The 24458-nt window shown below is 37.3% G+C and overlaps 2 protein-coding genes across 4 annotated transcripts in view; one reads left to right on the top strand and one right to left on the bottom strand.

Annotated features, from left to right (window-relative positions):
* LOC150106552 (uncharacterized) overlaps window positions 1-24458 on the bottom strand; it is a 54752-nt gene that overhangs the window by 23955 nt on the left and 6339 nt on the right. Inside the window, exon 2 of one of the 2 annotated variants that reach the window (XM_090393198.1) lies at window positions 23855-23912. The exons of the other annotated variant lie outside the window; for it this stretch is intronic. The gene's annotated coding sequence lies outside the window, so the exon portion shown is untranslated. The remainder of the gene's footprint in view (window positions 1-23854; window positions 23913-24458) is intronic. 2 annotated transcript variants of the gene reach the window in all.
* The window catches only part of LOC150106551 (uncharacterized), a 53245-nt gene continuing 48506 nt past the window's right edge, over window positions 19720-24458 (top strand). For both annotated transcript variants that reach the window (XM_090393203.1, XM_090393202.1), the window contains exon 1: window positions 19720-19850. In XM_090393203.1, coding sequence (XP_090249329.1) covers window positions 19776-19850 — 75 coding nt within the window. In that variant the 5' untranslated portion in view covers window positions 19720-19775. The remainder of the gene's footprint in view (window positions 19851-24458) is intronic.

Genomic DNA, 24458 nt, shown 5'->3' with positions numbered 1-24458 from the left:
ATTCCTTTTAAATCAGTTCCTGCTACTATGTCTAGCTCAACAACTTTATATGAAAAGTTTCTGATTAGTGTCAAAAGCCCTCCTCCATTTTGGTCAGTAGGCCTATCTTGTCGTATGATATAGTTTTTAATGTTTAGTATGCAGGTTTGTGAAGTTTGGGTTCCTGGATGCAGATAATATCAGCACATGTTTGTCAGCTAGTAGTAATAGGTCGTTAGTTTTTCTTTGCTTTCTGGAATAATGATACCGTTTAAATTACATCAGATTATATTAATATTTTTTGTAATGGGTGGAATGATTTGCTCATTTCTCAACTCTGACATCATTTCCAAATGAAGAGTCGCTTCGGCTGCTCCATATGCGGTAGCATAGGTATAATCACTGAAATTTGTCTCCATGACGGGGGAAAAAATGCTGCTGTCATTAGCTCATCCAGAGGGCACCACGAAGAGGTGACAGTCAGACTTGGCCCACCTCTAATAATACTAAGACAATCATGATATTATTATTATTACTTTATGAAACATGAAATTATTTTAAGTGAATCTCGGAATTCTCAAGTCTAAATAATACTAATTATTATTATTATTATAACTATTTATTATTATTATTATTATCATTATCATAACACTAATTACGGGTATAGACCATATTGGTCTGTTCCGGTCTTATTATCCATCCAATATCCTTTTTTGAGGTCTACCCTGCCTTCTCTTTCCAATTGGCTTATATTTTAGCATTTGTTTAGGATACAAGGAATATATGAAAAATTAAATAAAACAGACCATATAATTGTAGCCGGAGATCTTAATGCCAGAATAGGAATGAAAAAAATTAACAATAATATACAAAAATTTGGAGAACCAACAATAAACAAAAATGGAAAGCGACTCATTGATTATACAGTATATTATTATTATTATTATTATTATTATTATTATTATTATTATTATTATTATTATTATTATTATTATAATGCAATAGCATCATAACTTCTTTATTTCTGCATCATCATCATTGCCATTATCCAACGTGATGTCATCATAACTTGTGCAATGTGACCCTTGAATTTCAGGTTCTTGTCCACCAGCACTCCCAGATCCTCATCTCTCCTACCTCTTTTAAAGTTTCCCTGCCAAGTATATACTTTCATTCCTGCTTACCAAATTTCAAAACTTTACACTTTGCAACATTGAACTGACCGCCTGAACTGTAATACATAATAATTTGATTCGAAAAAATTATCTAATAAGATTAACTCAGTGGATGTGACATTTGCACACCATGGCGCTTGACCGCACGAAGGAAGACTTTCGAATTTAGTCGTCGACTAGAGGAAATTTTTCTAAGCCTTTTTTCGACCGGTTCCCGAGGTAATCGATCTCTGGCACTAGCAAGGGGGTTTTTTCTCCTGGAAACTCGGTTTTTTCGTCCCGTAAACTCAAGAAAATTGACAGTAGAATCCACATTATTTCAGACATTAAATATATTGTGTTAGAGTTAGGACCACGAGATGGCGACACTTGTTGAGCCGTCTCTCTTCACTGCAAGCTGCTTAATTAGTGATAGCTTTGGCCAGCTATCTCTGATTTGGTTTTCTGAAGTGCAAAACCCTGATGAATATGGTTGTCATGTTTTTTTTTGTTTGTTTGTTTGTTTGTTTGTTTTTTTAGAATAAATCACTAAGATGTGAAATTGGAAGTGGTATGTGTCGTCCATGACGCCAGACGACCAGAAGAATGAGCGTCGTAAGTTCTATTCCTGTCAGCGAGACTAGAGGAACTTTTACTAATCCTTTTCATTTTACCGGTTCTCGAAGTTAGTTCATTTCTTTCACTGGAAAGAAGGTTTTTTACTTTTCGGTTTAGTAAAAACCTGAGTTTCCGGGTTTTTACTAAACCTGGAAACTCGGGTTTTTAGTCGCGTAAAGTCAAGAAAATCGACCATAGAATCCACACGATTCTCAGACAATAAACATAATGTTAGCTTTAGGGACCACGACATGGCGGCACTTCTCATCCGCCTCTCTTCACCGGATATCATGCATAATTAGCCATAACCTTGGGCCAGTTATCTCTGATTGGTTAACGGTAGAGATTGAACAGCCTGCTAAGTCTTCAAAAGTTAGATAGAGCTAAAACAGCCTCACCTACTCCCTATACGGAATAAAAAGTGTTAGTTTTTTTTTTTTTTTTAGCTTCTATGATAAACTGCTCCATTCATTCGGCCAGTCAAAAACAAATAAACTTCATTTCCATGCGAACCAAATTGCATGTTTGTCCTTAGTGGTTGTACCCTGGTATGGGAATTGTCCTCATGGATATCACTGGATCCTCTCATCTCCATTGCACACAAATTCTTTTGAATTGTTTCGGACAAGATACTGCCCTACATAGTGAAAATTTGGCCCAAAGGATCCAAACTTTTCCAGCAAGAAAACGCTCCATGTTACACGACTCGCACTGTGCAAGTTTAGTTCGAAAAGCACATCAAATTATTCGGTATGCTCCCATTGCCACCTAATTCTATTAATTTGAATTTCATCGAACATTTGTAGGATAAAGTGGAAAGCACCATCCTCTGGTCGATAGTGCCTTGCTCGGTCGTTGGAATATTATTCTGTTCAGTTGATCGAGAATACTTCTGGAAACCTTCCGGGGTGTGGTGGAGTTCAGTGCCAAGATGGGGACAAGCAGCTATTTTGGGCAAAGGAGATCAACACTAGGTAAGTGATCACAAGGTTTTGACATGAGCATGTGTATAAGCTCCAAAATTCCCCAACATGTTGTAAAGGTGTTGTAAAGAACAAATGCATGGAATTTGCATATCACACAACTCATCAGGTTTAAAAAGATGGACACGGGATTTTCCCCTTCATTCTGGCTGTTAATACCGTCTACGGTGATGAACTGACCTTGCCCCAACCTGCTTTGCTCGTGAATCAGTACTACCTAAATAATTGTAATCCTGTCGGAGTGTGTGCACTCCACGAATTTCATTGCCTAAGCAAATGCTATCGAAGTCCATTATATCCATGTGCTCTGCGAAGAATGATTAGTCGTTTTGAAGAAGCGGGATTGTTGGGAGTTAGACGGAGGTCGTCGCAAACCAATCAGTTCACAAGTGAATGAATTTGCTACTGTCGTTGTAGAACAGCGTTGGTTCCTGCAGTGCACGTGCTCTATCAAGCGTGCTTTACACATTTGTCTGGAAAAATTCTATAGAAGAGTATGCACTTCAACTCATTCAAGATAACCCTGACACAGAAATTGCATTGAAAATCGACTGACATTCGATTTTAACATTCCGTGCTCGAGTGGAGTTGGACGCTGCGTGGCTATGAATGATTTTGTGGTGAGATGAGGCTAGCCTACTTTCCACTGAACAGAGCTGTAAATACTCACAGTTGCAGGGTATGGGCTATGCAAAACCCGCATGCAAAGTCTGTGCAGAAACCGGCCAGTTTCTGCACAGACAAATGAAAAAGGCGGTGAAATGTATCCAACAAATTCCTTTGCATTCACCTAAAGTTACTGTCTGATGTAAGTTTACAGCTTTGTTTATCATTGGAACATTCTTCTTGAGGATTCGCCAGTCTGGTCCTGGGACCTGCTAAAATTTTGCCGAGACGTGTCGCAATATGATACACAATTTTTTGTGCCACAGCTACAGCAGCAATTGTGCATGGATTCAGTCATTTTCATACAGGATGGGGATCCCTCCACACATCGTTAGATCCGCACAGGAGGTTCTTCGAGAATATTTCACGGAAGCCAGAGTGATCAGCCATGAGTTTTCCACTGTACGGCCATCGTTCACCTGATCTCATCCTCTGTGACTACTGGCATCAAAACATGGTTTATTGGGATCACCCTGATAACTTGCCAGCACTGAAAGACAGCAAAACGCATCATGAACGCAACAGGAGTCAAGACTAGCTGCTTTCTGCTGCTGGACACACTGTACAAACGAGTTTGTGGCATACTGGGAAACGCAGCACAGTGCAGCCCGAGAGTGCTTGTGAGTGGAGCGTGTCAGATGTTGCGTCATGGAGCAAAGAGCTGTGTGAATTAAGACAACCTGCCACATAAGTTTACCAAGACCTAAAATAAGTGTACTGATGACTGTCTGAGTCATGCACAGGGGTTCTGCTGGTTTTCAACGTTTACAGAGGGAAGGGAGTACTTGGAGGATAACCACGCTGTGGACGGCCAGTTTCTGCATAGACAAATGAAAAAGGCAGTGAAAGGTAGGAAAATTGTTGTCCGTGACATGCGAATAGGCACTAGGCTACTCGCTGTACCTTACCAACACCAACTTGGTGTTGGTAAGGAAACGGTCAGATTAATCTTAGAAAGAGATATGCACAAGAGGAAGATTTGTTCGAGGTTTGTGCCGCATACGTGCTACCTGTGAAGCAGTTTCTGGCATCAAAGTTCATCTGTTTGATCGAACAACCCCTCACCCAATCACCAGATTTGTCTCCCACAGACTTTTTCTACTTCCCAAAGATGAGGTGTGTCTTGAAAGGGGAGTGCTTTGGTGATATTGAAGACTTCCAATGCTGTGTAACCCAGAAACTGAAGTAGGTTCCCGTTCAGGTTTTCCATCATGCTTTCGAACACCTGTACAACAGATGTAAATGTTGTATGGAGTTGGGGAAGATTATCTGCAATCTGTATAATTAACAATTCCAAATATAGTTCTTTGTTTTGATATAATACTGTTTGTCTCATTACTTAACGCGTATACTCTATATATAATCTCCTGCTCATAAAAGGCTTTTGTAAACCTATAGTGCATTCATACAGTGGGTGAAGTAAGGATTTTTTTCCTAATTGTTTTAAAATTAATTTTATATCTTTTGTGTTTGTCATTTATTTTTACATAGTCAGGCAACTCTGTTCTAGAGATCGGGTATTTTACTTATTCAAATCACTTGAGGCCTCTAATAAGTTTGGTTGAATTTCGTCCGCTACATAGGGTTCTATGTAGCGTACGAAATATATATATATATATATATATATATATATTTCGTCCTTATAATATTATATTATATATATATATGTATATATGTATATATACATATAGATATTATATATATATATATATATATATATATATTTCGTCCTTATAATATTATATTATATATATATATATGTATATATATATATATATATATATATATATATATGACCGCGCGGTTAGCCTAGTGGCTTTGCGCTTCGCAACCATATGACTGGGGAAGGAGTGTCCCAGATTCGATTCCCGTTGTAGACGTGAGGAATTTGAGGATCTTCCTCAGGCATAGCCAAGTTAGCCGGTCTTGGGCGCGGTCAGTAGGGTATTTTCCGCCAGTTTATCTGGTGTTTTTCATCCCGCAAACAGGCAAACCGGCCCCGTGAACATACGCCTCTACAGTCAAAAATATATTCCCCCCAGCGGCAGACCAGGCGACGGGTCGGTTGGGAGTAGTACTAACAAGAAGTCGCATCAAAAGTAACACGCGGACCCTGCATAGGTAGCGGGAATAACACGTAGAAGAAGAAGAGGAGAAGATATATACATAACGTTTTTTTACTGGAGTGTACTATACGTTAATGATACCAAGAAATTTTATAAACATGCTTTTAATGCTTTTTTTCCCAAGTAAGCAAACGATCAAGTAAGCTAAGTTTGCGCCTGAAGTATTTTCAGGTCTGAGGCAACTCGTGGTAAAGGTGGGATAAATTCTGATCAATATAAAGCACATCCTTTCGGACATGATAATGCTACGTATTATGGGAAGGGTCACTACCCAGACCGGTTTCGACCTTTATTGAGGTCTCGTCAAGTGGGAGCCAGCCCCAAAGGTGGTGATGCCAAGGTTGAAGTAATGCAGAACTTATATTTACCTACACGAGTTGCCACAAGGTGTTTAAACCTTATTAAATAAAAATCTCAAGATGAGAGAAAGATGAAGAAAGTTTTTTGCCTTGGGTGTACTATAGTTTTTAACTTTGGGTGTAAATATAAGTTCTGCTTTACTTCAACCTTGGTATCACCACCTCTGGGTCTGGCTCCCACTTGACAAGAACTCAATAACGGTCGAAACCGGTCTGGGTAGTGACCCTTCCCATAATACATAGCATTATACATTACCATTACCTTAGGACATGTACAATGTCCGTAAGGATATGTGCTTTGTATTATGGGATACGTAAGCAAGTGATAAGAGCTTATGCTACCTTTACCACGAGTTGCCTCAAACCTGAAAATACTTCGGGCGCAAACTTAGCTTACTTGCTTGTTTGCCTACTTGAAAAAAAAGCATTAAAACCAAGTTTATAAAATTTCTTGGTATCTTTAATACATATATGTTTTTTTTTTTACCTTGGGTATACTATACATTAAAAATACCAAGGAAATTTATAAACTTGGTTTTAATCCTTAGTTTTAATATATATATATAATATATATATATATATATATGTGTGTGTGAAAGAATGATCATTAACTCGCTTAACATACATCTTTCTTTTTTTACAGATTCAATGATTCTCTTGGAATATCCATTAACTTTGAAAGAAGTTTTGAGATGGTTTATTCTGTAAGAAGTTCATTTGGTCATCTAGAAGAGAACGGGCTCTATGTCCCAAGGTGGAAATTATTCCAAGCTTATGAGGAGGGAAGTGATGGGACTGACTATGCAGATATCTGTTGGTATGTGTGGGCTTTCTATATATCGATATTTTGAGTTTACCAGAAGAGCTGGTCAGTTTGACATCAAGAAGAGGCAGGGAATTATCCCTTTCAAGCTCGGCAGTAAACTTAATACTTTGATGTCGGCTATTGAGTTGTTCGAGGAAAACCATAAGGGAATCATGTTCATTGCTCCAAATAATGAAGACATCATCTACATAGCGTTTCCAAACTTTAGGTGTTAAAATAAAGGAAGAGATAGCCTTGGTTTCAAAATCCTCTAAGTAAATATTTGCGAGTACAGGGGATAAAGGATTATCCATAGCCAGTTCATGATTTTCCTTGTATATAGTATCTTGAAATCTGAAGTAATCGAACTTGATACAATGCAATTCTTTCTGGGCTAATCCTAATGATCAAAGCCAAAGTCACAAAGTCTGCTGGGAAAAATCTACTAATATTTTCCTTTGCAATGATGAACTAGAGAAAAAAATCGTGGAATCTAGGGAAATCATCTTCAATCCTGTTCATCTAAATAATAATTTGAGCTACAACCTCCCAGATAGTCATTCAGCTGTAATCATGTACTGGCGTTCATGAGATACTACACAATTCTGCCACTAGGGATATTCAGGCTATAAGTGCGTGGTTTGGGATTAATTAACCACACAGTGATGGCTAGAAGAGACACAACAAATAAAGTTTCGTGCTCCTATAACTTACAGATGTGGTTCAATATACCCTCCTTTCAGATGTTCTAAGAACTGCATTCTGTGAATGACAAAGACAGCAGAACGCAACAGATCTGCATTGATTTGCTTCGCATGTTGCGTTATTCTGTCTTTCAAGGTTACCAAATCAGGAACAGGTCTTTCATACATCATGCGTTTCAGATGGCCCCACAACCAAAATTCACAGGGGGTTGAGATCAGGTGAACGAGGCGGCCATGCTGTGAGAAATGCACGACTAATCACTTTGTGTTCTGTCAAGTGTTTTTGTAACATTTGATGTACCAGCAGCCAATGCGAAGTGGTGCCCCACCTGCATGAATATGCTAGCGTCAAGGTATTTTCGCTGCTGCAGTTGTGGAACAACAAAGTTGTGCAGCATCTCTCGATACCTAACAGCAGGGACAGTACAAGTCACTGGATCCTCTGAAGTTCTTCGAAAAAATGCAGACCGATAATTAACGATGCAGTTAAACCACACCACACTCTGACTTTCAGTGAGTGTAAAAGGGTCATGAGGATTATTCGCAGCACAAATCCGGCAATTGTGTGAGCTAACACTGCCGTTCACATAAAAATATGCCTCGTAACTCCACAAATTCTTCCACAGCTATGCATTATACATCTCCATTCGAGCTAAGAACGTCAGGGCAAACTGCAGTCGAGTCTCTGCATCACCATGAAGCAAAGCTTGAGTATGGGAGATTTGTGTGTGTGTGTGTGTGTGTGTGTGTGTGTGTGTGTGTGTGTGTGTGTGTGTGTGTGTGTGTGTGTGTGTGTGTGTGTGTGTGTGTGTGTGTGTGTGTGAGGGGGAAACCTCAACATTTCATGCAAGATTTTCCACAGTTGAGTATGGCATGCCCAGTTGCCTTGATATAGCTGGACCCTTGTGCGTTATTCATTCCGTGTTCCACGATGACAGTTGCAACTTTGTCAACTTGTTGAGAAATAATCAATTTGTGCATTCATCCTGGCCTCACCGCTAAAGATTCATTATTTTCGAACTGTAAAATTATTCTTCTAAGATTTGTCATTGGACCTTTTATGCTATCTTTCAAACGCAGGAATTCTGGAAGCGCAGCATTAGCGTTGTTGATAGTAAAACTTGAGTAGCAACGCACGTTCCCGTAAGGTGAGATCCATAGCACTTCAGTCTTATCATAATGACGCTAATCTTTCGGTCTTCCTTATATCCTCTAACTCGTCAGTAGAAACAGTGAGATTATGCAAATATCACGTGATTATAGCGTGATAATTGCGGAGGACAGTTTTTTTTTTTTTTTTAGTTTTAATTTATTTATTTCTTTTTTTTTAATTAAAATCCCATGTTCCAGAGTGTATTTACATCAAGTTTGGTTGAATTTCGTCCAATACATTTTTCGCTACAGGGCTCTGAACGCCTCCTTTTTAATTACTGCCACCATCTGTATAATTTGATAATGCCCCTTTTTTTTTTTTTTTTTTCTCCTAAAGAGGAAGTGGCAGAGACCGTTTAGCTTTAATGTTTGGAAACTGGAAGGCAGTCAATTTCCACCTTTAACCAATAGCTGGCTCATTGATTTTAATTGGAATACTGGGAAAAGAGCACAGCAAAACACTGCTATCATCTCGTATCTCAAAACCTTAACTTTATATGTTACTGTGTGAAAAAACGTGAGTTCTGTGTTTGAAAAAAAAAAAAAAGATGGGTGTTAAACGATTACCCTGGCCAAACAGAGTCCTGAACTCAACCCCATCGAACACCTGTGGGACGAGTTGGAACGGTGATTGAGAGCAGCACGTCCTCGATCTTTCGCTGAAATCAGTGCTGCTTTGAGGGACGAATGAAGACAAATTCTACCTGATGTCTGTCTGCTGCACATTGGTGGAAAGCCTCCTTCAAAGGGTGCAGGAGGTGATCAAAGCCAAAGGTGGACATTCCCGATATTATGGTTCGCCTGCTAATATGAATTATAAATTGCTAAATTGTCCAGACAATTATTGGCAGATCGCTCGCGCCCGCGCGCGTTTGTGTGAGATCATTCCGTTATAAAGTCATACAAGTTATTTTCGTTAAAAAGTATGTTTTAACGAAAATAATTTATATGACTTTAATCATCGTCATCATCAGCATCATACGTTTCAAGGATTTAGGCCTAGCATGGCCTGTTCCGGCCTTAGAAGTCATCGTTGAATCGCTTGAGAGGACGTCCTGGTTTTCTTTTTCCTAATGGCTTGTTTTGGTAATCTTTCTGTTTTCATTCTTTGAACGTGTTCCATCCACTTATGTTTATATTTTTTAATTTTTTTCTATTACTGGTTCTTGGTTTAATTCTTTCATAATTTCTTCGTTTCTTTTGTGATCAAATAGGGTGTACTTTGCAGTTTTTCTCAATGACGTTATTCCAAATGATAAAATAGAAATTAGCTAATTTATTTTCAAAGGCAAAAAGAAGAAAAAAAGTAGATACCTAAAACATTACTTGAGTAAATCATTAAACTTCTAAATTATTAACTGATTGTTCACATTAGAATGAATTCGCGGACTTGCTGCGTTGTTCTCATGCATGAGGATGTGGTCTCCATGTGACTGAGGTTGTTATTAAAGCTAAGAGGATTCAGTGCAATTTTTTTATTCATTCTAAGATTTTTCTTTCAACTTCATCATAAATTTGTAAATTATTTCGGATCTATCCCAGTTTACTGAGTGTGTAGTGGATTGATGGTTATTGAGATCAGAAGAATTAAGATCATGACTTGCTATGACCCTGACATTATCCATGGCCACAGGCTTTAGGTGATATATCTGAGATGTTTTTCGATACGAAACTCAATTGATGAAAAAGATAGGACTAATTGGAGAAGATAGATCTTGGCCTTGTGCGCCATGGGTACAAAATTAGCAAGTAAATGTAGTAGGTAGGTAGTCTTTCTGCATAGTAGGATTCCTTTTTAACTGGTAATGGTTTGTCGATTCATACTGCAGCGAGGTTTTCAAGTCTAGGGAAGAGTGTAACTTGTGGTATCCTGAAAAAATCAAGGTGAAAATGAAGAAAGGTAATCTTAAGTTGCGTTCTGAAAGAAATTAGGTGACAATGAAGGAAATGAAAGTCTCTGAATGTCCGTAGCTCAGTCTGTATCGGTGACGCACATTGGAAAACCTGGATTAGAATCCTAGGATGTAAAGAATAATTGTAAATGCTTCCCAACTGAAGGTGAGTTAGCATGTCTCATACGGAAGTGGAAGGGTTATTGTTTCCACAAAACAAACAGAAAAAAAAAACATGCAGCCGAGAGTCATAACACAGGTCTCACATTTCGGTTGCATCGAACTTCACTTCCAATAGACTAGTTCCCGAGATTCATAACACGGCACACTTACTGCATGTGCCATGTTATGAATAGTGGTAGAAATATTTTATTCCGTTTAAAGAAGTCTGGAGTCTTATGTTTCTTCCTAGTATAAAATCTTTTCGATAAGAGCATATCTGCTTGACGTAACATTCTGCCATCCAACTAGCACATAAAGTATCGAAGTTGTATAAATCCTCTTTGCATATCAAGGAATAATATAACTGCTTAAAATGGTCTTAAATCTAATGTCCTTTATCTTATACTTCCATTATCTTGGACATATTTTCTAAAGTCTCCTTGACACTTACTGCATGTGCCAGAGGGATGGATGGGTACTCGTTACTGTTATTTAGCAAAATGGCTTTCTTTTTCTGAATCCACCGAGTCTTGAATTTTCTAATAGATGTGTAGCGATAATGAGTAGTCCTCTTTTTTTTTTCTTTTATATTAATCCCCAGTTTCATACTCCGAATAATTAGCCTGTACGATACTTAGCGCGAGAGTAATATTATTTTGCTCCTAAACGCTTGTAAATGGCAGCCTCCGTAGCTCACTCAGTATCGATGATGAAAAACCAGAATTTTCTGAAAATAAACTAGGGATTCTTTATCTTGCAGAATAGACAAACCGACCCAGTTAAAACTCAAAATTTCAATAGTCTTATAGTTTTGGGTTGTAATTATACGAATCATGCTACTTCCATACGAAATAAAAGGAAATAACTTGTAAACGAATCATCATATAAAAAGATATTTGCATTTTTACATACCCATCTACTCAGAGCCATAGTTATGCACAGACTGGGGAGACCCCGAAAAATTACGGTCAATTTAAGGAACCTAAACAATGAGATGTGCCCCAGAGCTCTCTAGCACCTCGAGAAAAGTGTAAGTTCGGCCCTGCGTCTACTTCTGAACGTAACATAACAGTCTGTTCTCAACATTCGACAGGGTTCCGTTAGAACGGGAACGACATACGACGGGATCGTTACAATTAACACTCCTAAATTCTAAAATGTGTACGTTTATTCTGTTACTTTATAAACTACAGTGAAATAATATAATGTATAAATTTTAACAAAATTACTGAATGCAGTACTGTACTAAAATAAATAATGAAACATGAGTATACAATGATTCAGTGCACTTATTAAAATAACCACTGGATACACACATAGAGCAAGATTAATTAATTAAAACTGATTTATTGAATGGACGATTGATTGAAGGAAACAGGAAAGGCTAGATCGCCAACAACCAGTTCTTCAAATTCAAGAATTGCAGCAAAGCGTTCTGAGGAAGTTTCATCAATGCATTACTTGTGGAAGATGTAGACCTCCTTCAGGAAGTAAGGTGACAGCAGGAGTCGGCTTCTTTAAAAATTTGTAATTACGTCCAACTCATTCTGCTTACTTTGTCTTTTTTCCATAAATTTCTCTGTAGCAAGCAAATGCGAACTTGCATAATTCTGTCTCATCTCATCTTCCTTTCCATCTTTTACCTTGCTATGTCGAGGGTTTATTAATCATCGGACCTCAAACCGTTCACAGGATAAGGTGGTCAGCCCTATGCCCCGCCATATCCCATGTCCGTAGTGTTGAGTTCTCAAGGCCGGGTTGCCTTCTTTGCAGGATGAAAAACCCCAGGATAAACTGGGGAAAAAACCCTACTGTTCACGCCCAAGACTGGCTAACTTGGCTATGGCTGAGGAAGATCCTTCAGCTCCTCACGTCACCGACAGGAATCGAACCTAAGACACTCCTTCACCAGGCATATGGTTGCGAAGCGCACAGCCCACTAGGTTAACCGTGCATAATTCTGTCTACTTTACTAATCTCTCCATGCTCGTCCATTTCCTCAATCAATCGAGTTATCTTATTAACAGAGGCAAATTCCTCTGCCAAATTTTTCAATGTAAAATTTTTGGGTAGCTCAGCATTTTTTTTCTTCTTGTTGTTCTGTTTTTCTACTTCTAGCTCTATAAGGCCTTCATTTGAAAGTTCTTCTTCCACAACTTTTACCAAATCTCTATATCTTCATTGTCATTTTCCAGTCCCAGTTCTTTAGACTACAGCACTATCTTATCAACAGTGGCTTCGTCCTTGTCAACTGCTGTGAATGTATTACCATAAGTAGTAGGGTGGCCACTAGTGATAAGATCAAGATAAGATAAGGAATCGTGACGTGATTGGTCGTTCAGATGATGACGTCATGAGTCACACACATTTGGAATGTTTGGAAGTTTTCTGGGGAACATCTGTGTGTGTGTGATGTCACGTTGTTTGTTTTTGTTTGCGTATGGAATAATGGGTAATGTTTTGATATAAGCATTCGTGGCGTGATCGGTGGGACACTATGAACAAAATAGGAGTAGGGTGAATGGGGGAAGCGACGTCCATGTTGTGGATGTGTATTGCTATCAGCTGAAGGTAAGTGACGTCATTTGTTAGTTGTAAATAAGTAACGTTATTGTTTTGAATAGAAAATGAAGATATATTAGTGGATGTGGATTCGTGGTGTAATTGGTGGGACACTTTTAACAAAATAGGGGTAGGGTGAATGGGGGAAGCGACGTCAGTGTCATGGATGTGTGCTGTTATGAGCTATAGATAAGTAAATGGTTTGCATATGGAATTATGGATTATGCATAGTGATAAGATAGAGTTTAGAATGTTTGGAATTTCGCCGGGGGGGGCCCCCATATGTTAGGGACATCACCTGGTTTGGTTCGTGTAAGGCATTGTGGGTGATATTTAGAGATAAGGAATCGTGACGTTATGTGTTTGGAAATTTCTGGGGAACATATGTCTCTATGACATCTAGTTTTGTCTTTGGTTGTCTATAGATCGCAGTACTAATTTTCCAATATAGTTTGGAATAATTCTTTCCTGTTAAAGGCAATGGGAATTCTTAGAGAAGGGTAGAGTCGAGATGGCGGCAGCGTTTAGACCTTTTCAGAATAATTAATTATATACTGGTGTCCCTCCCCTCAAACACTCAGTTTTTTTTTCTTCTCATATACATAACTCATCCGAATATTTTGATTTGTCTACATGTAAGATCTTAAACTTCATTACTTTTTCTAATTAACGTTATCTTTTTTACAAAATGTTTCACAATTGGTATTTTTTAGTTTACAGTCAAGAGAAAAACCAACTGGCATTTAAAAAAAAATAAATTAAAATAAACGGAGACTTAAATGGATTACAATAACTTTTGTATGTAGTCTAGAAATTCTAATGATAATTTAAATTACTTACAGTCTTTCCAGAATGGGTCTTCTTAATGCGAATAGATATTCTAAAATAGTTGAATTTTCACAGCAAAACACACACACACACACACACACACACACACACACACACACACACACACACACACACACACACACACACACACACACACACACACACACACACACACACACACACACACACACACACACAAAAACATACGAGTTGAAAGAACGATACAGAAAATCTAGTTGACTATATCCTTTAGATTTCCGTCCATTTGGTACTTTCGTTAATTCCTTCGCAGATGTCTCTTGCTATGTTTTCCCGCACTTTCTGTCCAAAATGACATCATAGAGTTGAAGTCTAAACGCCGTTTTGTTGAGGGTACATGTTATTTCCTGTTTGGAATTCAGAGTGCTGTTAGAGTATGGAATTCTGACAAGTGAAATGATTTTTTTTTTTTAACTTTGCGGGATACACAAAACACTACAACACACAAACATTTTTTTTAAACCAATACATATAATTCTAATCAATAAATAAAATGTGTGAATTTCTTTTCCTCCACACTGTAGATTTTTTCATTAGTCTTTCTTGAATATTACTCATTAATTTCCGCACGCTTAGTTTTCGACGGTCCTCTTCCAGACTATGGGAACTTTAGACAGTATGTGTAATTGACCTGATTTTTCTCCATGTGACATTTCCTGTATTTTGTCACTAGTGGCCACACTACTACTACTACTACCATAAATTATCAGCAGCTTCTTCCTAACCCATTAATACTCTCTGCTCCACCTTATTCCACGCTATTTCTGCATTCTTTGTGCAATGCATGATATTATATTATATTCCTTCCAAAGGTATTATCTCGGAGTTTTCTCAACCTCAGTAACAGAAGTAACCTGGGGAAAGTATTTCTGAATTAAAATAATATGCCTTGAAAGCAGTAAGAACACTCTGGTCCATAGGGTTGACCAGGGTGAGGTAACATTCGGCGAAGGTGTTAATGGCATGGCTGTCGTATAAATCGAGGACTGATTGCAATAAGGTAAAAAAGTGAAGATTCAAAGATTTCTGACAAATGACAACTTTATCAATCTGTTATTATTAAAGCATTAATAATATATATTCAAATCCTGTCTTCATTTATTTTCAAACAACCGTTAGATTCTAGAGTTACAACAGCTGCAAAAGAGCAATTAGCTGAAAGCAGTTTAAATATTCAGTATATGCCGCCATGGCCCAATTGGAAGAACAGAGGAAAAGACCTGGGTTCGATTCTCGTCATGACGAGGGTAATCCTTATATGGACTTTTTCAGTTGAAGGTGAGTTAACTGATCTCCTGTGGTAGCAGGATTTTTTATCCCGGAAATTCGGGGTTTTTCATCCCACGTACAGACAAATCGGCCTTCAGAACACACGCAATTTACAGACAAAAAATATTGTTGTTGGTGATGATGGGCGATAGATTTCGTTGATGGTAGCAGTGTCGTAGTTGGAGAATTAAGTAGTAGTGGAGAGGATGAGATGTGTTTAGCGAAGTTGACTAGTGTGCCCTCCCACGATGAGTGCTTGGACTCCCTGGGGGTATCATGTAATCATAATAATAATAATAATAATAATAATCAGTCATCTTTCAACTTAATGTGCTAGATTCAATGGCCTAAATAAGCAACTCAGATCTTATTAACTTCATAAGTATTCTGAGAGTGCAGTAAATTTTATTTACGTACTCTGCTAGTGTTCAAGGCGTTTATTTTCTTTTCGGTTTATTTTTATGTATAAAACACTCGAGTTTCTGAGAAAAATCCATTTCGACCACTATATCGACTGGTTAACACAGTTGAAAAGCATTTATAAAGGATATTCGCGCTCTGAACGTATGAATTAATTCGGGTTTTTCCAACCAAATGGATTCGAATACCTACTGAGCTATGCAAGATTTAAATTTTAATATTATACTAACATCACCAGAGTTAAAGATCGGTACTATCAACATAAGAAGCCTGAATGGAGCTAGCTGAAGGATTAGATAAGTACTAGATCGACATAATAGGGGTGACTGAAACAAAAAAGACAAAAACTGGTGAGATCTTTCTGAGCAAGAAATACAAAATGTTATATTCAGAAAATGACAATCAAGGAAACGAAGGAGTAGCCATAGTATTCAACACAAAATACGAGGCTAATCTTCTTGAATGGCAAGCAGTCTCAAGTAGAGTAATGTGGGCAAATATGAGAATGGGCAACTGGACAATGAGACTTATTTGTGCCTATGGTCCCACAGAAGGTTCTACTAAGGCAGAAGTGGAGGAATTTTTTGAGGCTTTAGAAAAAGCAACTGACACAATGAAAAAGGAAAAATTGGTCCTTTTTGGGGATCGAAATAGCAAAGTAGGAAATGATTGAGATATACAAAAATATTTTTGGAAAATTTGGAAAAAAAGAGCAAAACTAATAATAATGGCAAATGTCTTTTGGATTTCTGCTCAGGACATGGACTGGTTATTACTAACACCATGTTCCAACATAAAAATGTGCACAAATTCACAATGAGAGAAGAGGCAAGGAATAAGAAAAGTCTCATTCACCATGTTATTGCTGATAGTGATGTTTTCTCCCTGGTGCAGGACACCAGAGTACAAAGGATTTGAAATTGGAAGCGATCACTATTTAGTCTTGAGTAGGAAAAAATTGGATTGCATATTGAAAAGAATAACATGTAAGAAAGTTTTAAAGCGAATAAAAGTTGAGCAGATTTCAGATGTGAACTGTAGACTAAAATACACAAAGATTATTGAAGAAAAAATGAAAGTGTTTGAGAACAGGAACCAAACCTTGGCGATTCAGTGGCAAGCCTTGAAGAAAACTGATTGATTCAGCCAGAGAGGCATGTGGTGAGGTTGTCTGCAAGGATAGAAAAATCAGGACTGCATGGTGGACACAGGAAGTTAGAGGATATGAAAGAAAAGAAGAAATCATATCAAAATTTCCTGGAAAATAAGTCAGCTTTTGCTCTTAGAGAATACAAAGATAAATGTAAGAAAGCGAAACACTGTTTAAAACTAGCTAAACAAAAGACATGGGAGTACTTTGGCAAGAACATAGAAAATAAATATCAAGAAGGTGGTAAGATATTCTGGAGGTTGTTGAAGAAGCTTAGGAATGGAGGAATGCAGTAAAAGGAGTTAGAGATGATAAAGGTGACATGAAAACAGGAGAAAAAGATATCCTTGAAGTATGGAGTAATTACTTCGAAAAATTGCTAAATGAAACAAGCAGTGATGACAGCACAGTGGTAAAAAATACTGACCAGGCATGCAGTCAAAAATACATATCCATACTTGAAGTAGAAAAAGCCATCGAAGGCTTCAAATGTGGAAAGGCAGCAGGAGTAGATGATATTCGACCAGAAATGCTGAAGTATGGTGGTATTTCCCTACTGACTGTTCCTGGCAAGATCTATGCAAGTATACTTGAGAAACGGTTCAGAAGAATTGTGGAAGAAAAGCTTGGCTTGGTGAAGAACATGCTGGATTCAGGCCAAATAGAGGCTGGCAGGATCAGATCTTCGCTTTACGACAAATAGTGGAGAAAGCATGGGAATATAACAGAGATCTGTATTTAAGTTTTGTCGATTTGGAAAAGGCATATGACAAGGTGCCAAGAAAGAAGCTATTCAATATGCTGCAGTTATATGGTGTCAATGGGGCATTATATCAAGCAATACTTAGTCTTTATTTGAGTTGTAAGTCAGCAGTTAGAATTGAAAGAAGTACAGGAAGAAGGTTTAATGTTAAATCTGCTATGAGACAAGGATGTACATTATCCCCTCTGTTATTCATTATCTATATGGTTCACATTATGAAGGAAAGTGGTATTAAACATGATATCAAAATTGGAGATGTTAATGTCAGCTCTTTGCTTTATGGGATGATGTGTTATACTTCTAACTAAATAAATCCACTACAAGTCTGCAAGATTCTCTGACTAAATTGAATAACTGTTGTAATAGATATGGTATGAAGGTCAGCAATAAAAAAGACAAACACAATGAAAATAGGCAGAATCCTTTAAAATGTCAACTGTGTTGTGAATGGAGAACCTGTAGAACAAGTAAAAGATTTCAGCTACTTACCACGATTTTTAGTGAAGATGGTAAATTAAATATGGAAATAGAAAACAGAATCAACAAAGCTAATATGGTAGGTAGCAAATTGAATAAATTCATATGGAATAAGAGAGAAATTAGTCTGAACACTAAATTAGCTGTATAAAAGACAGTGTTCAAACCAGTTTTAACTTATGGATCTGAGAGCTGGATCAGAAGTAAAACACTTGACCAAATACTAGAGACCGCAGAAATGAAAGTCCTGAGAAAGATTATAGGCGTGAACAAATGCCATTAATGGCAATATCATATTAAAAACGAGGATATTAGGAAAGAACTTGACATTGTCAGCATCCAGGAATGCGTTATCAGAGCTAATCTCATCAAGTGGATGAGATTAGCTAATCTAATCAAGTGGTATGGTCACTTAAACAGAATGGGCGAAGAAAGATTAGCAAAACAAGTGTTCTCTGCTAGGTTGACAGCAAAACGACCCAGAGTAAGACCAAGATATAGGTGAATCGATACGGTACAAAGTGCTTTAGACGATAGAAATATAAGATCTGATAATGTTGGAGTCTTGACAAGTAACAGATTGATTTGGAGGAAAATTGTAGATAGGAAGTTAGTAATGATGTAATTTTTTTCATGTAGTACTATCATATCCTGTACACTCCTTGAGGGTACATGCCAGAAATTTGATGATGATGATGATATTATACTAACCCAAGAAGATCAGTACGCGATGGAATTTTTTAGACTTTGGATTTGGGCCTGGTCTTTGCATTTACAAAGAATAAATAAACAATTTCTTGACCTTAAAACTTTCCTTGTTTCCGCTAGCTACTGCTGTTGCTGTTTGGAATTACTATTGAAGTAAATAACACTATAAGGCCGGTGTTTCATGTTTAACTGTATGTGTCTATCCAGCATGCCTGTTTTGGGGGATGAAGAACCCCTGTTTTCAGAAGGGGAAAAAACCTTTCCACCATATGGACTATCTAGCTCATCTTGGTATAAAAGTTCTGTACATTAACGTAAGCAAACATTGGATTAAACGCAGTAATTAACCACAGAAAAAATTGCGTTAAGAATTTTGTTTCAATAAAATGTTCGCCCAAGTATCAAGGTAAACAAGCACAAGAAAGGAATTATCTAAAACTCGGTAAAACATACATGATTTTCTTTATATATTTATTACTTATTTTATGAGTAGTTATACCCTAAGCCATTAGTATTTAATAATTATGTTGTAAGTAATGAGTACGTGTGGCAGAAAAGGGAGATGATAAGCAGAATGTTAACTACGGAAGAGGGGGGGGGGGACAGGTTCTAAAAGCTTACACGATTTCTTTATGGTAACACGTTCATCCTTCCTAGTTACGAAAAAAATAATAACGTCGTATAAAAGTAAGTAAAATTTAAGTCGGTTAAATATAGTTTTAAACATATTTTTAAATTATTATTCCTCACATCTATACACTGACAAAGCCATTATGAAATATTTCCATGTAGTTTATTTAAATAGAGTTCAGAAAATAATAACAGTAGGAAATGATAATATTGTTATTTATATGCATGATGATTACACGGTGTCTTTACATTCACGAACTTGGAAGAATAACAGGAACGTACCGTTCTGTTGTTTATCGAAAAGCAATGCTACGTTACACAGTTTGCAAATGGCTTTTTTACAGAGTTGCTGCTTTATTCTTAGTTTAAAATATGGAACCTACGCCGCAGGATGGGCAACAGTGGTAAATTTCTATTAGAACATTTAGATTACATTTTGCAATTAAGTTTTTTTATGTCTTAAATGCACCTCAAGATTTGATTTTTTTCACAGGGTACGTTTTTCCGAACGTCAAAGCAGCAATGAAAGTACTGTTCGTTTTCTTTTAACTTGAACAGTTCTTTAGAATGGCGGCGGTTAAAAATAGTAGTGCATTGAAAGTATTTGTTATCATGATTCGAAATAGTTGAAAATACTTTTAAAGGAAAGAAAAATCTTTTGGTTTTAATTCCAGTATTTACTGGAACACGTGGTTTCGATATAAATTTATTATTATTAAATTAATGTAACTTTTAAGGTTTATTAGCCGTAATTTTTATAAATTTTCTTAAATTTCACTAGTCTTTGGGATTAGCAGTAAGAGAAGAAATTTTCAGCATGATTATATTATATTATATATATATATATTACTTTACGTAACTTATTTTCGAATTTATACAACTCCTTATTTCCTTCTTATCACAAATTGCCAGTGTAGTTGATCGAATGGATGATAACACTATAAGGCTTCAGTTAGCTGCAAGCTAAAGATAATCCCAAAGAATCGCATCCTTTAGCGCAGTGGTCGACCGCAGGGGGTCGATATGACATTGTTAGAGGTCGATTGGGGGATCGAGAGAAAAATATAAGACAGGACCGCGCGGTTAGCCTAGTGGCTTTGCGCTTCGCAACCATATGCCTGGGGAAGGAGTGTCCCAGGTTCGATTCCCGTTGTAGACGTGAGGAATTTGAGGATCTTCCTCAGGCATAGCCAAGTTAGCCGGTCTTGGGCGCGGTCAGTAGGGTTTTTTCCGCCAGTTTATCTGGCGTTTTTCATCCCGCAAACAGGCAAATCGGCCCCGTGAACATACACCTCTACAGTCAAAAATATATCCCCCCAGCGGCAGACCAGGCGACGCGTCGGTTGGGAGTAGTACTAACAGGTAGTCGCATCTAAGTAACACGCGGACCCTGCATAGGAAGCGGGAATAACGCGAAGAAGAAGAAGAAGAGAAAAATATAAGACATCATTGTATGGGTAATATTTAATTCGGTTAACTTGGATTACCTCCATGACAAAAGACTTGGAGGTAATGACAACGCAATTAAGAGTGAATCGTGGGATCAGTACCTCCATCTTACAGGTCCATGAATAGGACCTGTAAGATGGAGTAAGGTCATGAAAATAGTTACTGAGGCCAATCAAGTAGGCCAAAATGACGTATTTACCAATAAACGGATGTTGGTGGTTCCTGCCGGCCGGCGCGAGTGGGAGCGAGATTGCAACACGTGCGTGGTTCTTATTTACTGATACTTACAAGTATTCGATCCCAGTCTCATTTTTGCCCATCGACATACAAGTGAGCGTTAATGTTCTAAAATTCATCAACATACATGTTATAATTCAATCGTTATTCATTCACGAACTAAACTTCTCTATGTTGAAGAGTTGAGCAGCGCTGGTAGTAGTACCAGTAGTTTATTAATATCACTAGTAATACCAGTGATATTACTAGTGATAGTAGTAGTAATAGTAATATAATAATATATACTATATTATACATACAATAAACACTGTAACTATAAAATAAACAATCTAAAAACTCACATAAGGGTCTTTTTTTGCTTGTCCTATTATAATTACGTAATAGTGAAATATAGGGAGCCGATAAAAAGTCAAGAAACGCTTGAAGGGGTCGACGGGCAAATGACTTTGGCGACTCCTGCTTTAGAGTATGGCTAAGTTCAGAGCTCAAAACAATAAGGCCCCGGAGCACTCGGGCTCCTCCCTCCTCGGGAAAGTGTAAGTACGGCCTTGCTACTCAATGGAAATGGCGTGAAAGAGACAGATGCAGAAGAGGTTGTTCAACTGACTGCTCATTTTTCTAAAAGCTATCAACATATTGTATGCAACATTGAGTTCACTGCTACCTCGTCACTGGATGAAGGTATATGAGGAGGAGGTATTAGAGTTATTGCACAAACTGAATAAGAATTCAACAATAGGGACTGATAGAATATCAGCACGGGTGCTAAAAGATTGGTCAGCTAAACTGACTATTCCTTTAATTATGCTATATAATTTCAGCCCTCAACACAGGGAAGATTCCACAGAAGTGGAAAGAATGTATGGCAATCCCATTGCATAAGGGTGGTGCAAAGACGATGTATCCAACTATCGACCAATCAGTATCTCAGGAGTGGTGGAAAAGATTTTGGAAAAGTTGGTCAGGGTTCGCATTCAGAAATGGGTCGACAGAGAATCTCTACTTTGCAATGAAAAGCATGGGTTATGGGAAGGTAATGTTTTAGCAGCTTGCTCATATTCCAAAGTAATGTTACCATTGAGCTAGACAAGGGGAATGGACACATCATGATACTTTTGGAATTTTTTGAGGCTTTTCTTGGAATACAGCATGGAAGACGGTAGTATAAATTGGAGAATATCGGTTGGTATACCACAAAGATCAGTTCTTGGTCCGCTGTTATTCTATCTGTACATTAATGACATTGGGAAGGATTTCACAGGCAACACAGAGCTATTTGCTGATGATGCAAAGGTAGGTAATCAGGAAGATGCACCTAATTTACAGTACTTTCAGAATGATTTGAACAGGCTGGAATTGTGAACATGGGAAAAATGGATGTCAATTCAACGTCAGTAAATGTAAAGTCAGGCACTTGGACGTGATTAGATATCCAATGTCATATTATATTGGTGGGTTTATGCTAGAAGAAACTGATCAGGCTAGCAATCTTTGGAGTGTTAGTATATAAGGAAGTTGAAGTTCAGGGACCATGTTGTAAAGATTGCAAATACAACTTAAAAGATAATTGCAATGCTAAAACGAACTTTGACATGTAATGATAAGGATGTGATTTTGCCTCCTTACAAGGCCTCGATAAAACCTCACTTGGACTATTGTGTGCAGGTCTGGTCTCCTGATTTCCGTCGTGATTCTAATATATTGGGGAGAGTGCAAAGGAGTGTTAAAAATGCTATCAGGATTGTGGAGTACTGATTAGGAAGACATATTGAGAATTTGTAGATTGCAGACACCAGCAAACAGGAGAAAGAGGGGTGATATGATCGAGACTTACAAAATTCTGAAAGGATCATATATGATTTCAATTGATGGAATTTTTCAATTTATAGAGGGTGGGAAAAGGACAAGAGGGCATCCTTGGAAGCTGAGAATGAATGCCGCTAAGAAGGGGTGAGATCTAGATTTTTCTCTCATAGAGTGGGTGCGTGATTGTAATAGATTGCCATTGGATGTTGTGTGTGTGCAAGTAATATGAATGAATTCAAGAACAAGTATGATAGCTGGTGCGTGTAGTATGTGGCCTTCTTCGATGAGTCCCTAACTCCCTGGAGGTCTCTCTTAATAATAATAATAACAATAACATTATTATTATTATTATTATTATTATTATTATTATTATTATTATTATTATTATTATTATTATTATTAAAATTCTCGTTTTACTATTAAAACACCTCTAACTTTTTTATGCTGGCAAGCACAAAATGAAGTTTTAGCAATAGCAATAAATGAAGTCCTAGCAATCACGAGTTTTTTTTCTGTTTTTTTTCCCCATGTAACAGCAGAAAATTGACATCAAATAGTGCTCACGAGCTTTCTTTGTTTTTGTTAAGTGAATTTGGCAAAATGCATAAGTATCTATTATATTCGTACCCTTTACTTACATGGTGGTCTCTGAGGAGAACCAACCAGTCCGAAACAGCATCCATAAGCATGTTACTTGTCAGTTCTGGTTTATGGAATCAATATTTGGAATTTTCACGAAATTTTTCAAAATCATTAAAAAAGGAAGAAAAAAATTAGTATGCAATAATATACTGGTCATTGGGGTTTTCTTTAAAAAAAAAAACTTTAATTTTAAATGCGAGTACACGAAAAACTTCATAGCAAACATAAATGTATTTTATATAACTTATAACTGAAAATGGATCATAATCTATACCTTATACACTTGGCTTTGTCTTAGTGTTGTAAGACACTAGAAAGAAAAACAGTGGAGACTGAAAGAAATAACACCAGATGATTATTGGATTTCTTAAATATATATCTTTAAAATGTTATTATTCTCAAGTAAAAAAAAAAAAAAGAAAAAGTAGGCAATATCAGTCATATTTTAAATTTCAACAAAAACCTGAAGAATTGGGTGAAATTTCGTCTGATGATATAAGGTGTCACTCAGTGAGTAGAAAGAGCTCCATTTGAAAGACTCGAAAAACCGTTTCTTGTCGTTTTGTTTTAAATTAATTAATTTATTTATTTATTTGGAAATTAAGCCCCTTTCCCCCTGTTGAAAACTAACATGCTGGGCTGAGAACACATACTCTATTAACAGGCATAACTCACAGATATGTCATGACTGGCTACTTTTGCACTGATCTGTTTGGTTTAATGCGCAGGCTTTTTGCTCTTGCTGTTTTGAATAAAGGTCGAACCAACTAAGGCTCTGAGACTCAGTGTATTATGTGTGTTCTTCTGGATAGTTTGCTGTTTTGCAGGATACAAAACCTAAGATTCCAGAAAGAAAGAATCCTTCCACCCCGTATGAG

The sequence above is a fragment of the Typopeltis vanoorti genome, chromosome 5 (genome assembly GCF_054136105.1).
Source record: "Typopeltis vanoorti isolate ZY-2024b chromosome 5, IOZ_Tvanoo_1.0, whole genome shotgun sequence".
NCBI classification, from domain to species: Eukaryota; Metazoa; Arthropoda; class Arachnida; order Uropygi; family Thelyphonidae; genus Typopeltis; species Typopeltis vanoorti.
This window is presented reverse-complemented; position numbering and strand designations above follow the sequence as displayed.